Genomic DNA, 15430 nt, shown 5'->3' on the forward strand with positions numbered 1-15430 from the left:
CTCGAAGAGCTCGGCCGTCGTAGCCATCCCGCCCGGCTGAGAGGCTCGCCTCGCACTGGAAGCCGTCTCCTCTTCACATGCTGCGCCTCAGCGGCGCCGCGCACAGGTCCCCACTCGGCTCGCCAGCTCTGGCTCTGGGCCGCCGCGGACTCCCCCACTCCCCACAGAGCCCAGGCTGGGCGGGAGGGCGGCCATGAAACGAAGCCGCAAACGCCTGTCAGCTGCCTCCTGGCGCCGCCCGCGCCGCTCCCATTGTCACCGCCTCGTACGCCGGAAGTGGAGCTGCGCGCTCCGGGTTGGCTGTCGGGGGGGGCCGAAGAGGGAAGCCTGCAGCCGGCGAACGGCAGAGAGACTTGTCGCTGGGCCTGTGAGGAACCATGATCCTTGCGGGCCACCGTCCCGGAAGTGGACCTTAGAGGAAGAAAGTACGGGGGTTCCTGGGGAGGAATGCTTCTCGGCATTCTAGGTGAGGATTCATAGAACTTTTGTGGCATGTGTTGACAGGAGGGACTCAGAGGTTTTAGTAACTTCTCCTGAAGGAGCCAGCGTCTCTGCTGAGCCCATCCTGTTTGTGGTGGGGCAGAAGGTGGCCCAGGTTGGGTGAGCCTCGCGTCTTCTGGTAGGAGCCCGTCTGAGAAAGCCGGTCTGCGTCCTTTTTCCGTGGCGACCTCAGGGATGAGCTGATGCTTTAGTGGCTTGTCATGGCCCAGCGGGCAGTGTGGCTCATTAGCCACGAGCCGGGAACTCCACTTTGTGGCACCGTCAGATTCTCCAGGTAAATGCAGTTTGAATTCTCAGGGGTGATGGATCGGAGGGATGGATGATGTACTGTAGTTTTGGGATGTGTCTTTGTCTGCCGCCTTGGGCAAGTTACTTAACCTCTGTTTCATCTGTTAAATGGAAATTTTAACGTCGCTACTTAATAGTATTGTGAGAATTAAATGTGTTGATATTTGGCACATATTAAGCATTATGTGTTTTTCAATATTAGTATTATTGTATCTTAAAATTAACTTCACCTGCTTAGGATTGAGATGGAGATGACCAAAGGAGAGGAAAGGAAAATTATTGAGCACTAAACATGTTTCAGATTTTTCTACATTCGTAATGAAGGTCATTCACAGACATTTTAGCTCATTCTTCTGGAAAATCTTTGCTGAGCAGTTAAAGACTCATTTTCATATTATGTTTCATTCTTAAACACTTTTAGATGGGTTACTTTAAAGTTCCTGATTTTTTTAAGAAAACTGGAAAAGTACAAAAAAAATCGTATTCACTTTTTCTTAGATGGTGTAAGCTGATCTGACTCCACTTTTATCAAAATAGCTCTCTGATGAGAATTATACAGTAACTCATTGTAAAATGTAAGTGGCAGTTCTGTAATCTGTATCGCTTTTTATTCTTAGTGGCTATTGACTGTTCTTTCTTGCCAACATATTTATTCTTCCCTGAGGAAAGTTCTGTAGGGATGTAGCATAGCTCTGCATTGACATTGAGGCAGATAAAGATGAGTGTGGTTTTAAATGAAAGTGGTTGGCAGTGCGGATATGAAAAATTCCCTCTTCACAACCTAAACATTTTTTTGTTACTAAGGGTATCAGAGTTAAAGTTTACCATTTTCTCCCAAGATACCTGGCTTGCTTTGTTGTTGTTGTACCTCAAGTAAGGAGTTTAATAATATTTAGTACGGTTCAGGAGCCTCATTGGTTCATCCAAAGTACTTATATATTCATTTGAGTTATCTTTATTTCTGCCATTCTACTCTTCGTCCCAGGTAACTCTTATATGTTTGTTGCTCTCCCTTTATTTGCATGTTTGTCTATGCATTTTTCAAATTACACAATTAAGTGTGCTTTAGACTTCATTTTCTTATATTTGCCAGACTTCTCAGCACTGTTTTTAAGAAACATCTATGTTACTGTGTGTTCATCCAGAGCAGCACTGTCCAACAGAATTTTCTGCAATGATGGACATGAGAAATGTTCTAAATCTATGCTGTTTAATATTGTAGCCACTAACCACATGTAGCTATTGTGCTTTTGAAATGTGACAATTATAACTGAGGAACTCAGTCTTGTTTAATTTTAAGTTTAAATAGTCACATGTGGCTAGTGCCTCCTATTTTGGACAGTGCAGATCTAGGCCATTGCTCTGTTGTACTCCATGGTTTACATCCTCCATGTTTTACCTGTCCCCTTCCCCTAGTGATGATAATCCCAGGCTGCCTCCAACTCAGCCATCAGAATGGTAATGCAGTAGATACCCTCAAAAGTCTCATAGGGCCTATCTATGCTGACTTTGACTAAATATTGCCAAATAATTAGCTCTTCAAAATACTTTCTCCAGTCTACACTCTTCTCATCATCAGTGAGCAAATGTTCCTTTATCTCCATTGTTTCCTAACCTTTATTCTAGTTTTTGTCAATATTGCTGTAAAAGATATCTCATTTTCATTTGCATTTCTCTGTGTAGCAGTGATTGTTAGCCCTCTGGATTTTCTGTTCTGTGGATTGCTTGTACATATCCTTGTCCCTTTTATCTTTGAGAGTTGCTATGTGTCTGTTTGTTTTCATGTTAATTTTCTCCTGAAAATCCTTTGTGTATTCTTGTGTATTCATTGTATTTGCTTGATACCAGGCGTTTGTCATTTTTAGCTACTACAGATATTTTCTCTCATTTTGTCATTTTCAACTTTATGTATCACTTGACTAAACAGAAACCATTAATTTTATTTCAGTCAAAGTAGTTAGTACTGGGAGTTTTGTTGAGGTCATACTCTACCCTGATTTTCCAAAGCTGTCTTCTTATATTATCTTCTCTTAATTTTATCATTTTATCTGTCATGTTTAGGTCTTTAATCCATCTTCAGATGTGGTGTTAATAGAGGAATCCATTATATTTTTCTCTATTGTGTGGGCCAGTTTTCCTGTATGTTTAATGTATTTTTTCAGTATATATATATATTTTTTCCATTGATTTGTGGGCCTATTGATAGTTGATTATATTTTCTTATAAATACTGGTCTGTTTCAGTTCTATTACATTATTTGTCTGTTCGTGGACCAGTACCATACTGTGTTTACATCTGTGGCTTTGTAACTTTTCCTAATACCTTACAGAGATAAGATTTTTTTCACTGCTTATAAAAATAAGTTCCTTGAGGAACATCATTGTTGTTTTCAGATTTTTTTTTTCTCATTGTACTCAGGATATTTCAGGAGAAAAATTCAGATATATTTGGGTGGGCTTTTCAACATCTCTGTGGAGGCATCAAGTTGGGCTCAAATAACTCATCTGTCACTTACTAATTCTGTATCATTAAAGAAATTAGTTTTATTATTTTCCATTATCTGACCTTTTGGGCCTGGTGTAAGGGCTAAACATACATACTCTGGCATATTATCCACATATATGCCAAAGGTTAATGGCCATCATTTAAGATTTTTACAAGCAGATGGTCTTTTCTGTATGTAATTACATTTTCCCAAAACAAAACTTGATTTAGATCCTCATTTAGAAGTTTGCTGTCCAGATATACAGTAATAATATCAGCTTAAGTATGGCTTAGGTTGTCATTGTACCCCATAATTATAGGGCCAGAGTTTGAGCCCTATTTTAGAAAAGGTCTGGAATAAACCTGAAATGATAGGTTGAGTCATCCAATAAAAATATTTATTGAGCACATATCAAGGTATTGTGTACAGTCCCAGATTAACTTCTTATCTTTACATCCAATATTGAGATTCTTACACTTAAGAAGGACTTAAATTATCCTCTAGATAACCAAAGGATAAGACATTGTGCTAGAGTTTAGTCCAAAGTTCTCAGCTATTCTTATCCAGAGACCCAGAGAAGGAAATGGCATTCAGCTGCTAAGCCATTACTGGAGGGCTAGCTAATTCTTTTCCTTTCTCAATCAAGAAAGTACATCAGAATGTGAGTGAGTGAAGTTTACTAATATACAGATAACTTTGAATACAGTCCTATTTTTCTTTTAAAAATTTTTAGTAAACATCAATGTCTTATTAGGGGTATTGGTGAAAAAAAAATGCTCTGGCCAGATGTGTTTTTGATTCTTGATGAGAATTGCTGATATATTGTTTCAACACCCCTTTATTTTACAAATAAGAAAATAGACTTAGGGAAGTTAGGTGACTTACCCAGAAGTTAATAGCCGGTAAATGACTTTGTTCTGGACATCAGAGTGGAGAGAAAATGAATAGGGAAAGCACATCTTTTTTTAAAACTAAGAAAATGTGACGTAACATTTTGTAAATGAATAAAAGCATCTTGTAGTCTTTTTTCCCAAAAAAAGGATAAATCAGTAACTTATTGTTCAGTCTAGAACATGTAAACCATAAAAAATTATTCAAATTTTATTTTTATTACCTCATAATATCTTTCAGGGCCATAGAGATAAACATTTTTATTTCTGAAATATTCTTATATTTTCAGGAGTTGGCAAGAAGACTTGGTATTTGTTACTCACTATTAATTGAGTAGACTAGAACATTCGTTTTACATTTGTATCATCTCAACTAGTGAATCCAAAATTATGGCAGGTTAAATTGAACCACTTCTTTTGATTCTGCTCTACTAAGATGGAATCAGAAAAAAAAAAAAGTCCTTACAGATGCCTAAAAAGTGTCCAAGTGTACATTCCTGGCCTACCAAGCAGGAATCTGAGTGGCCAAGAATTTTGAATTAGAACTATGTGCTCTACCTATTTAAAAAAATTAACTAAATTGAGCCATTTTCAGTAATAAATAATGACATTGTTATTTGAGATAATATACCAAGTATACAACAGTTAGTTACTACAATAGAAATTTAATATGTGATACATTTTTTTGGTTCTGGTTTTTGTGGGTATATGTATTTGTTATTGTGTGTTTTGTTGTTATTACTGTTAGCCTTGTGTTTGGGGTTTGTTTTTGTTTTGGGGTTTTTTTAGATTTTTCTATTTTTATTTTCCTTGGAAGAACCATTTATAATATTTTTGTTTCCATAATTCAGACGGTATCCAACTGTTGAAAAACGAGCCAAAGTCTTCAATGGAACAAGTTATGTGCCTATTCCTGAAGATGGTCCCTTTCTTAAAGCACTGCTTTTTGAACTTAGATTATTGGATGATGATAAGGACTTCGTAGCAAGTCGTGATAGCTGTTCGCACATCAATAAAACATCTGTCTATGGACTCCTAGTAGGAGGTGGAGAACTCTGGCCAGTTGTTGCTTTTCTGAAGAATAACATGATATATGCTTGTGTTCCATTAGTTGAACAAACTTTATCCCCTCGTCCACCATTAATTAGCATTAGTGGAATTTCACAAAGCTTTGAACTTCTTTTTGGGATACAGGATTTTCTTTACTTGGGTCAAAAAAATGACACTGAGTTAAATACAAAATTGAACCAACTGCCTGATTTGCTTCTACAAGCTTGTCCATTTGGAACTTTGTTAGATGCCAACTTACAGAATTCATTGGATAGTATTAATTTTGCTTCTGTGACACATCCACAAAAACAGCCAGCCTGGAAAGTTGGAACATACAAAGGAAAACCACAAGTTTCTATTTCTATCACTGAAAAGGTAAAATCCATGCAATATGATAAACAGGATATAGCAGATACATGGCAGGTTGTTGGAGCAGTCACTTGCAAGGTGAGATTTTCTCTGACACTTGTTTTATCATACCATTGAATACCTATGGAGAAAAGTAAAATTTTCTAACTTTATTTTACATTGCTATATGACATTCTTGATTTTTATCATAAGCAGCAGTCATTAAATATGTGAAATTTTGCAACGTTACCTTTTTGGATTCCTTATGAATTTAATTTTTTAAAAAGATTTTATTTGAGAGAGAGAGAAAGAGAGAGAGTGCAGAAGGCAGAGGGAGAGGGAGAAGCAGACGCCCCACTGAGCAGGGAGCCCATGTGGGGCTGGATCTCAGGACCCCGGGACCATGACCTGAGCCAAAGGCAGATGCCCAACCGATTGAGCCCCTTCTTATGAATTGTATTAGTTATATATGGCTGCATACTGGATTGTTCCATTACCCCCAAAATAAACATTTATTATCCTCAGTTTTCTATGGGTTAAGACTTCAGGAGCAGCTTAGCTAGGAACTTCTAGTGTGGAGTCTATCATGAGATCACAGTCAAGATTGTAGCTGGAGCTATAGTCACCTGATGGTTTGATTGGGGCTGGAAAATCTACTTGCAAGGTGGTTCACTCACATGGATAACAAGTTGGTGCTGGTTGTTGGTGGGAGGGCTCAGTTCTTCTCCATGTGGACTTCTCAATAGGCTGTTTAAGAATATCCTCACAACTTGGTGACTGGCTTCCTATAGATCAAATGATGAGAGACAAAGAGAAGACACAGGTAGAAGCTATCCTTTTTATTACCTCGGCTGAGGTCAGATGGCATCACTTTCACCACTTTTTGTTCATTAGAAACAGGTCACTGAGTCCAGTCCACATTCAAGGGGACTAGAATTAGGCTTCACCTTTTGAAAAGAGTAATGTCAAAGAATTTGTGAATATATTTTAAAACCATCATACCTATTTTGCATTTTTTCTAAAAGGATGAAATTGACAAATCTTTGAATTAATATCTAAAACCATTTTGAAGGGTTCTTACATTATTTAAACAAGTTTGTAGGTTAATGTAGGGTTCTCTGGTTTCAGGATAGAAAATAGGAAATGACAGTAGGAGTAACAGCATAATTGAGTGCCATTTTGAAGAATGATCAAAAGTTAAAGCCCTCTATAATTTCTACAAGTACACATCAATAATCTTAGATGTCTTTATTTTTCTGATAGCCTTTATTCTCTGCACTTATGAATATAAAGCTTTTAATCAAACTTAATGTTGAGGGGCTATATACAAATGCTATAGATAAAAGTAGATTTCAAGAACAGGAAATTAGAACAGTCCTGGCAGACAAATTGGGTCTTTCTTTTCTGCTTTAACCTTAAAGTAACTTAAGAATTTATGTGTCTGTTTTAAACTCACTCCTATCATGATCAAAAATACATTTCCAGTTATTAACTTATTAGAAATAACTATTATAAATGATGGGGCACCTGGGAGGTTCAGTCGATTAGGCGTCCAACTCTTGATTTTGACTCAGGTCATGATCTTAGGGTTGTGAGATGAGGCCCATGTCAGGCTCTGCACTGGGCATGGGGCCTGCTTAAGATTCTCTCTCTCCCTCATCTGTCCCTGCCCCCAATAAAAAAAAAGAAAGAACTATTATAAATGGCTCTAAAATAGAGGTGTTCATTGATTATGTCATAAAATAGTTGAATCCTTTCTCATAAGTCTGTGAAATAAAAGGAAAATTCACCATTTTTGTTTTTTCATTCTGTGGCAATAAATAGGGAATATGTTACATATTATTTGCTACTAATTAATATCATGGTGTTTAAATATCTCAGTTCATTGATAGGCTGACCCTAGTTTATTGCTTGTGGGAATTTTGGATTGGTTTCTATACAAATTATCATGATGGAGAACTTCATTCTTTAAAAAGCTTTCTGCTAAAAATAAAAAGAATTTTGGATTGGTTTCTATACAAATTATCATGATGGAGAACTTCATTCTTTAAAAAGCTTTCTGCTAAAAAATAAAAAGTGCCATAATTCATGCACTAAATGTTTCTTTAAGTTTGTATGTAAATAGTACATCTGTTAGCCAAACATTTTTTTAAAAGTTCTTCACGAGCTTAGTACTTAAAGTTTTATTATGAAGTCTATTATAAATGGAAATAATTATCTTCATTTTGAATTTTGTGAAGCTCATACCAGGTGTTAGAGGAGTTGAGAGAATAAAAATACTGATATTCTGGTTGCAACCTTACAGAAACAGTCACTAATGACTTTAGTCTGGAGAAGCCAGACTTCATAGATAAGTCTGAGATGCCGCCGTGTCTATCTGTTAAATTCATGGAAAGTTCTGAAAAGTGCTGCATCTGGCCACCACATCCTTAAAGCAGGAGCAGAGAGGTCTGTGAAGCTGTCATATCCAGCTTCCATAACCTTCCAAGAATACTGGCTTCCCAGTTGCAGGGTAGAAAATTATTAAAGAGGTAGATGGGAGCCAAACAATGAAAGGTTTAAAAGTAATGCAAAACTGAGGGGGAGCTATTGAAAGATCTTGAACATGGATACAATACATTTAGAATTCCTGTTTTAAGTTAGCTCCCGAAGATAGACTTGATTAGAGGAAAGCGAATCTAGATACAGTTAGAGGGCTGTGACAGAAATTGTAGGGGCCTCTTCCAGTGTGTTTGCAATAGGAATGGAGAGATGTCAATGGACTTAAAATAGCTTTTTAAGGGTTTAGATGTAAGCAGAGCACTCTAGGAAGTCTCTCCTAGTTCCTGCTTGATATCTGAGAGTATAACAGAACCACTAACCTGAACACAGAAAGCAAGAACAATACCTCGAAAGAAAAATGAGTTAAGTTCTGGGAAATGACTCAGATAAATTTAGAAAAGCCTCACCCCGGGGCGCCTGGGTGGCACAGCGGTTAAGCGTCTGCCTTCGGCTCAGGGCGTGATCCTGGCGTTATGGGATCGAGCCCCACATCAGGCTCCTCCGCTGTGAGCCTGCTTCTTTCTCTCCCACTCCCCCTGCTTGGGTTCCCTCTCTCGCTGGCTGTCTCTATCTCTGTCGAGTAAATAAATAAAATCTTTAAAAAAAAAAAAAAAAAGAAAAGCCTCACCCAGAAGATGTATTCCTCTAAGATCTTGCTAATATCTGTTTCTGTTTCTATTACAGTGTGATTTAGAAGGAATCATGCCAAATGTTACCATCAGCTTGAGTCTTCCCACCAATGGGTCTCCACTTCAGGACATTCTAGTTCATCCTTGTGTGACTTCTCTTGACTCTGCCATTCTGACTTCTAGTAGCATTGATGCAATGGATGATTCTGCATTTAGTGGACCTTACAAATTTCCATTCACTCCTCCTTTAGAGTCTTTCAACTTATGCTACTATACTTCGCAGGTAAACAACCTTGGAAAAGTTGAGACTTTGCTAATCTTCGTATTTATGAATTTATTCTGTTGTAAGTAAATCATTAGTACTTTTGGCCCACATGAGAACTTTTCATTATTTACGAGGCAGTAATTGATGAATGAAGATGAAGATTCAGGTCCTTGAATAAGATACCTCTTCTCTGTCTGTAACAGCATTGAATGGTTTTCAAAGTAATGAGATTTTTTTTTTAAAGTGTTCCCTAATAAGGACTCCATGGTCATAGGATAGATCCTGGTATACTTCAGTCATGGTTTGAATTATGAACATAAAATTCCTGTAATTCCAGTCAGCTGGGGTGACAAATACATAATATTATTTATAGATACTGTTTGTTGAATAACTGTTGTGTCAGACGTTGTCCTAGGCACTTTACAGGTGTTTTCTCCATACTTTTAAAATCCTTAATATTGGTATTACTGGCCCCATTCTACAGATGAGGAGAGTCTCAGAGAAGTTAAATGACATGCCCAAGTTCTTACAACTGATAAGTAACAGAGTCTGGATTTGAACCCAGATTTTCCACACTCTAAAACCCAACCTTCTTTTTATTATACCATTTGTCTTTTGTCCTGATTTTGAATTAGTAGTTTAGAAAAACCCACTCGAGCTAGCTTACATAAAGGGAATTTATTTTGATAACGTAAGAGGCAATCCCAGTGTCATTCAAGGTAGACTCAGCCTGTACTGCGAAAATCAAAAATTAAAATCAGAAATCAAAATTAAAATCACTCTGTACTCAATGTCTATGTCTGTCTCATCTCTGCTACTCAGTTTTCTCTTCCAACTGGCTTTCTCTGCTTCCACATGACCTGTAACTCTAAAACCTTATACTACATAAGTAGAGTCTCTTTATCACTTCAAATGTACCAGAAAGGGTGGTTGGCTTACTTCAGCCTACAGATAGTTTTTCCTTCAATCAGTTATTGATAAGCAGTTGAGGAAGCTACTGCTGAGCTAGGGGTTGGGGAGTCACAAGATACACCTGGGGAACTGTGAGCAGCAGGAACTACGAACAGGGTGTCAGTGAACAGTATGTCTAGTGCACATCTCAGGTTGCAGGTCATAGAGAACCTGAAGGAGGGGAACCTGGATGAGCAAACAAGGAAAAACAATGTATTGCAAACATTTGTAAGGCACCTTTCTTATCTCTGGAAACAGAGAAGGAAAAATCCCTACCCTTAGAACAATAATGGCTCCCTCATCTGTTATCAAAACAGTGTGGAGTAATCTGTACATAATAACTACATTACCACAAGGCCTTTTTCTCAATTGTCATTGGTATTTTAGACCCATAACCTGAGAATTATACAAAGATTTGTTTATGTTTGTTTCCAGGTTCCAGTCCCACCAATTTTGGGTTTTTATCAAATGAAAGAGGAAGAAATACAAGTAAAAATAACAGTTAATTTAAAACTTCATGAAAGTGTGAAAAATAATTTTGAATTCTGTGAAGCTCGTATACCTTTTTATAATAGGTAGGAATAAAACAATGTGATGCCATGATTTCTCCCTTTCTTAGTACATTCCCATTGCCCTACAGTAAATTATTTATCTTTGTTTTTTACTTTATTTTTAAGATCTAGAAACTTTATTTTATTCAAATGAATGCTGATTCTGAACCAAAATTCAGTCATAAAAATAATCTCTTTACCTTTAAATGTGTCTTCATTTTTCTAGTTAAACTTACTAGTAAATACAGGAGGGCATGTGATGTAATGAGCACTGGGTATTATACGAGACTGATGAATCACAGACCTGTACCTGAAACCAATAATATATTATATGTTAATTAATTGAATTTAAATTTTAAAAATGTTAATAAATAAATAAACTTACTAGTAAATACAAACTTAAGCCAACATAAGCCAATCCCTTCTTTAGGGATTATTTCACTGCTGGCTTTATTTCTAGCAATTTCTCTGTGCTCTACATACTAGTCAAACCCAACTGTCAGCTACCTGGTGAATTAAGCCAATGATAACATAAGATTACTTCCTGAACAGTTCTGCTTTTAAATTTGTTCTACAGCATAGTTCTTTTCATAGGATGCCTAAACATGTAGTAAAATCATAGTTTTAATGTTATGTCAATCCATAGAACTGTATTAATATGTTCTATATGATCTAATAGTTGTCTTTAGAATTAATAAAGAAATGTTTATCATCACCAAAAACTTTTATTGTGTTTCTGGTGTTTTTTGAGATATAATACTTGTTTTTTGTTCTACTTTATTCTTCAAACTTGAAAATAAATCTGCTTTTATGCTGTCCTTCTATTAAGTAACATTAGCTAGATTTGATTTAGATCTCTTCAAACTCTTCTGTGATCATTTTTTCTTTCTGTTGTGTCCTTTTCTTTTTTAAAGAGGTCCAATCACACATGTGGAATGCAAAGTTAGTTTTGGCCAGCTTGAAGTATTTCGAGAGAAAAGCTTATTGATCTGGATTATTGGTGAGCTTTTATTTATTGACTTTTTTCACTCATTTGTTGTAGAATGTACTTACATTAAAATAGTTAACTGGTACATTTGTGTTTGTAGGACAGAAGTTCCCCAAATCGATGGAAATTAGTCTTTCTGGAACTGTAACTTTTGGAGCCAAGAGTCATGAGAAGCAGCCATTTGATGAGATTTGCATTGGAGGTACAGCATATTTAAAGGTAAATACATTTATGTGGATCACTACATTAGAAACCCTACCCTTGTTTTTAAATTTCATATATCTAATTGATTTTTAATGTTTTCTAGCTAGTTTTTGTGGGGGAACTTCTTGTCTGTGCTAAGTCATTTTTTAGATTTTTGTAAGATTTCTTTTTGTTTAGTATTAGTCACTTTCTATTTTACTTAATACTTAAAAAATTTTTAAGGTGAAACAGTTAAGTATAACCTTAACACATCAAAGTAACCAAGTTCTATTTCCCAGCTCTTAGTTATCACATTCAAGATTCGTATATAAAAAATATAAGATGTAGCCCTTGCCCTCTAGAAATTTTCCACTGATGCATGTCAGTAATTGATCAATGCTAACTGCTTTTGGTATTTGAAGGAAACAGTGAGCACTTCTGACCAAAGTGGTCAAGGAAAGCTTTGCAGTAGAGATGGAGTTTAAGCAAAACTCTGAAGCCCAGATAAGCATGAAAATGAAACTTTGAAGACTGACCAACATTTATATAGGTAAATAAATGACTTAATCAAAGGAATGAAAGATGACAAGGCACACTTAGGAACCAATGCTAGAAATAGTAGTAACACATTAGGCTGGATAAGTGATTTAGGTCTAGATTGTAGCTTTGGAGGGTTTGCATTCTGACTTTTATTCCTTTGTTAGAAAGCGTTTACAGTTTTTTTGAGTATGGGAGTGGTCTTTCAGAAAACAATACTTTAGGGGCGCCTGGGTGGCACAGCGGTTAAGCGTCTACCTTCGGCTCAGGGTGTGATCCCAGCATTATGGGATCGAGCCCCACATCAGGCTCCTCTGCTATGAGCCTGCTTCTTCCTCTCCCACTCCCCCTGCTTGTGTTCCCTCTCTCACTGGCTGTCTCTATCTCTGTTGAATAAATAAATAAAATCTTAAAAAAAAAAAGAAAAGAAAACAATACTTTATAAAGATCAATCTGGAATGGATGTGAGAAGGTGAGTAGGAAAAAAATAATAAAACTTGATCCCCGATGAAAGGTAGTAGGTTAATGATGCTGAGTGTCAAAGAAAGAAAGAAAGAAAGAAAGACTGCTGGAGAAGCTGGGATAAAGGTAAAGCATTGGTCACTAATTAAATATAGAAACAAAAAAAAGTTTTAAGTCCAAGATTTAAAAACATTTAAAAAAAAAAAAAAGGTAGCTTAAATCAGACTTGAAGCTCCAAGAGGGCGGGGACCAGATGAGTGCCATTCATTCATTATTTTTAACACCAACATTTAGTTCATTACCTACCATGTAAATATTTGATGAAGGATGAATATACTTAGAAAAAGTACTAATATGGAGAAAGTTGGGAAGAAGTGGGGTACATATTATATATGTTGCTGGTGATAGCAACATATCCCAATATAAGTGTCCAGTAGGTAGGTAAAAACCTGGAGCTCGGTTCTCAAGAGAGCATTCAACAGTGTATAAGGATTTAGGAGTTACCTGTGGAGAAAAAATATTTGAGGCAGTGGAAATGAATAAGATCAGAAAAAAAAAAAATAAGTAGATGATTTAGAAGACCCAGTGAGAGGAATTGAAGGGATGATCAGAAAAGTAGCAGGAAAACCTAAATAGAATGGTAGAGAAATCAGAGATATTGAAATCTACATAATAAAAACAATTAGAAGAAATGGTAGTGAAGTCAGAAGTATACTAGTGATACTCATTTCTTCTATCTTGGCCTCAGATATATCTACAAGCTTTGTTTCAAGGATTATTATAAAAATTCCTACTTCCAGATATTTTTTAGAAAAAATATGGGATGTTACTACACTGTAGATCTTGCAAAGATAAGGATTATGACTTTTTTAATTCATTTCCATCACCTACTCAGTTATGATCTCATTGCAAACATGTAATACATATTTGTGTTCACTGAATAGTTTTATTTTTTTAGTATTTAGTTATAGGAAATGAATCTTGTTCTAACTTCCAGAATCCAGAATTATACCAAATAAGCAAGCAAAAACCCTTTACAATTAGAAATAATATGAGTTGCAATAGGAAAAAAAATTGCTTAGATCGGAAAATTTACATTCTATGTATGTGGATCAGTTAATTTGGTAATCAAAAGGAGAAAGTTAGGAAATGGGAGAAATTTGCAAGGATGGGAGATGAAAGAAGAAGTGTAGAAAAGATAGCAGGATATTGCAAAATCAGGAGCTTTTAGCAGCAAATATGAGTACCACAGCAAAAGGAGACTGGAGCTCCCTCGATAAGACACAGACCTTTGATAGTTCATGTGACTATCACTGTGACTCAGACACCAGACCACTATGCCTTCAGAGAAAGTACTACTAATGGCTCTTCCTACAATAGCACAGTATAATAATTGGCATTTATACTGATGACGCCACATTATCAATTAAATCCAGATTTAGAAAGGTTTCATAGGTGAGAGGAAGGATGATTTCCAAGCTTAGTTCTAGAAATATTGAATTTCAGTTTTCCAGAAAATTAAGCAGAACATCTCATTCTCTCCAAACATGAGATAAACTGTTTCAATTTTAATAATTGCATTCTTGTGTTTTGCTAGAAAGTGTATACATTTCTGCCTGTGAAAGAATTATGATCTGAAGTATATCACAGTCATATAGCCTTAGAGGTAGAAGAGAATATGCAGAATACCAGACACCCTAAGGGGAGAAGCACCAGCTTTTGTTGTCAGTTGAGTCTGAGTTCACCTGCCAGCTCTGCTACTTACATTCTGGGATGCTAATTCCTCCCATCTCTGAACCTCAGTGCCCTATTTGTAAAATAGGAATGCTTTGCAACATAGATTAGAGACCATATTAGTGAAGTATCTGGTGGGTGTTAAGCACTTCATGATAACAGCCTTACAAAGAAATGGTCCTAATGCGAAGGAGAAATGTGTATGTGTGTATGTATGCACGCATGCACACACACACATTTTTTTGTGTGTGTGAACTATGTGAAATTCCTAATATTGTGTCAAGGGAAAAATTGTGGCCATCACTTTTATCAAATAATCACCTCAATTTGATATATTTCTCTTCTTTTTCTAGCTTCATTTTAGGATCTTAGATTATACACTCACTGGTTGTTATGCGGATCAGCATTCAGTTCAAGTTTTTGCATCAGGAAAACCAAAAATAAGTACACGTAAGTTGTACAGATTCAAATTAACTTGAGGGAATTAAAATGATGCTATGCAATTATTACCTCAGATAAAATTAAAATGTAACAGAAAGAGATGAGAGAATAATCCCAGTTTATAAAAATTCTGACCTGATCCTATCCTGTGTAACAGTATGTGTACTTTACATTGGCCTCTGCCTTCTCTTATAAAATGATCTGGGCGAGCAAGGATTGGCATAGAGGTGGCCTTTAGTATAAAGTTGGATTTGTTTTGCTCTGGTTATAATATATTCTTTTATTCAGAATTTGTTTCCAGGGGCTTCGGTATTGGATAGACAGGGGTTTGAGGTTGGCTCAGATAATTTATTAGCTGCATAAATTTGGACAAGTTAGTAAACTTCTCAAAGTTTTAGTTTCCTCATCTGTAAAATGGAAATAATAGTACTGTTTATCTCGGTATTGTTAGGAGATTTAGATAAAATTATATTGACCAAGTGCCTAGCATGATACTTAGCATGTAGCATCAACAAATGTTAGATGTGATTATTATTTAAAATTTTAAATATTTTTAGCAAATGCTATAGTCAATCAGCATTATTTA

At 36.2% G+C, this 15430-nt stretch overlaps 2 protein-coding genes across 7 annotated transcripts in view; one reads left to right on the forward strand and one right to left on the reverse strand.

Annotated features, from left to right (window-relative positions):
• EXOC5 (exocyst complex component 5) overlaps positions 1 to 269 on the reverse strand; it is a 57337-nt gene extending 57068 nt beyond the window's left edge. Inside the window, exon 1 of the mRNA XM_026480311.4 lies at positions 1 to 269. Within this exon, the coding sequence (XP_026336096.1) occupies positions 1 to 27 (27 nt within the window). The 5' untranslated portion in view covers positions 28 to 269.
• Positions 251 to 15430, forward strand: part of AP5M1 (adaptor related protein complex 5 subunit mu 1) — a 23273-nt gene continuing 8093 nt past the window's right edge. For 4 of the 6 annotated variants that reach the window (XM_026480313.4, XM_057318317.1, XM_044377649.3 and 1 more), the window contains exons 1-7: positions 251 to 775; positions 5016 to 5661; positions 8788 to 9015; positions 10384 to 10523; positions 11414 to 11499; positions 11588 to 11706; positions 14757 to 14853. In XM_026480313.4, the coding sequence (XP_026336098.1) occupies positions 702 to 775; positions 5016 to 5661; positions 8788 to 9015; positions 10384 to 10523; positions 11414 to 11499; positions 11588 to 11706; positions 14757 to 14853 (1390 nt within the window). In that variant the 5' untranslated portion in view covers positions 251 to 701. Of the gene's footprint in view, positions 776 to 5015; positions 5662 to 8787; positions 9016 to 10383; positions 10524 to 11413; positions 11500 to 11587; positions 11707 to 12092; positions 13549 to 14756; positions 14854 to 15430 lie in introns of those variants that run through there. The other 2 variants (XM_057318318.1, XM_044377651.3) reach the window with 2 other exon arrangements.

This window comes from Ursus arctos, unplaced genomic scaffold (assembly GCF_023065955.2).
Source record: "Ursus arctos isolate Adak ecotype North America unplaced genomic scaffold, UrsArc2.0 scaffold_25, whole genome shotgun sequence".
NCBI classification, from domain to species: Eukaryota; Metazoa; Chordata; class Mammalia; order Carnivora; family Ursidae; genus Ursus; species Ursus arctos.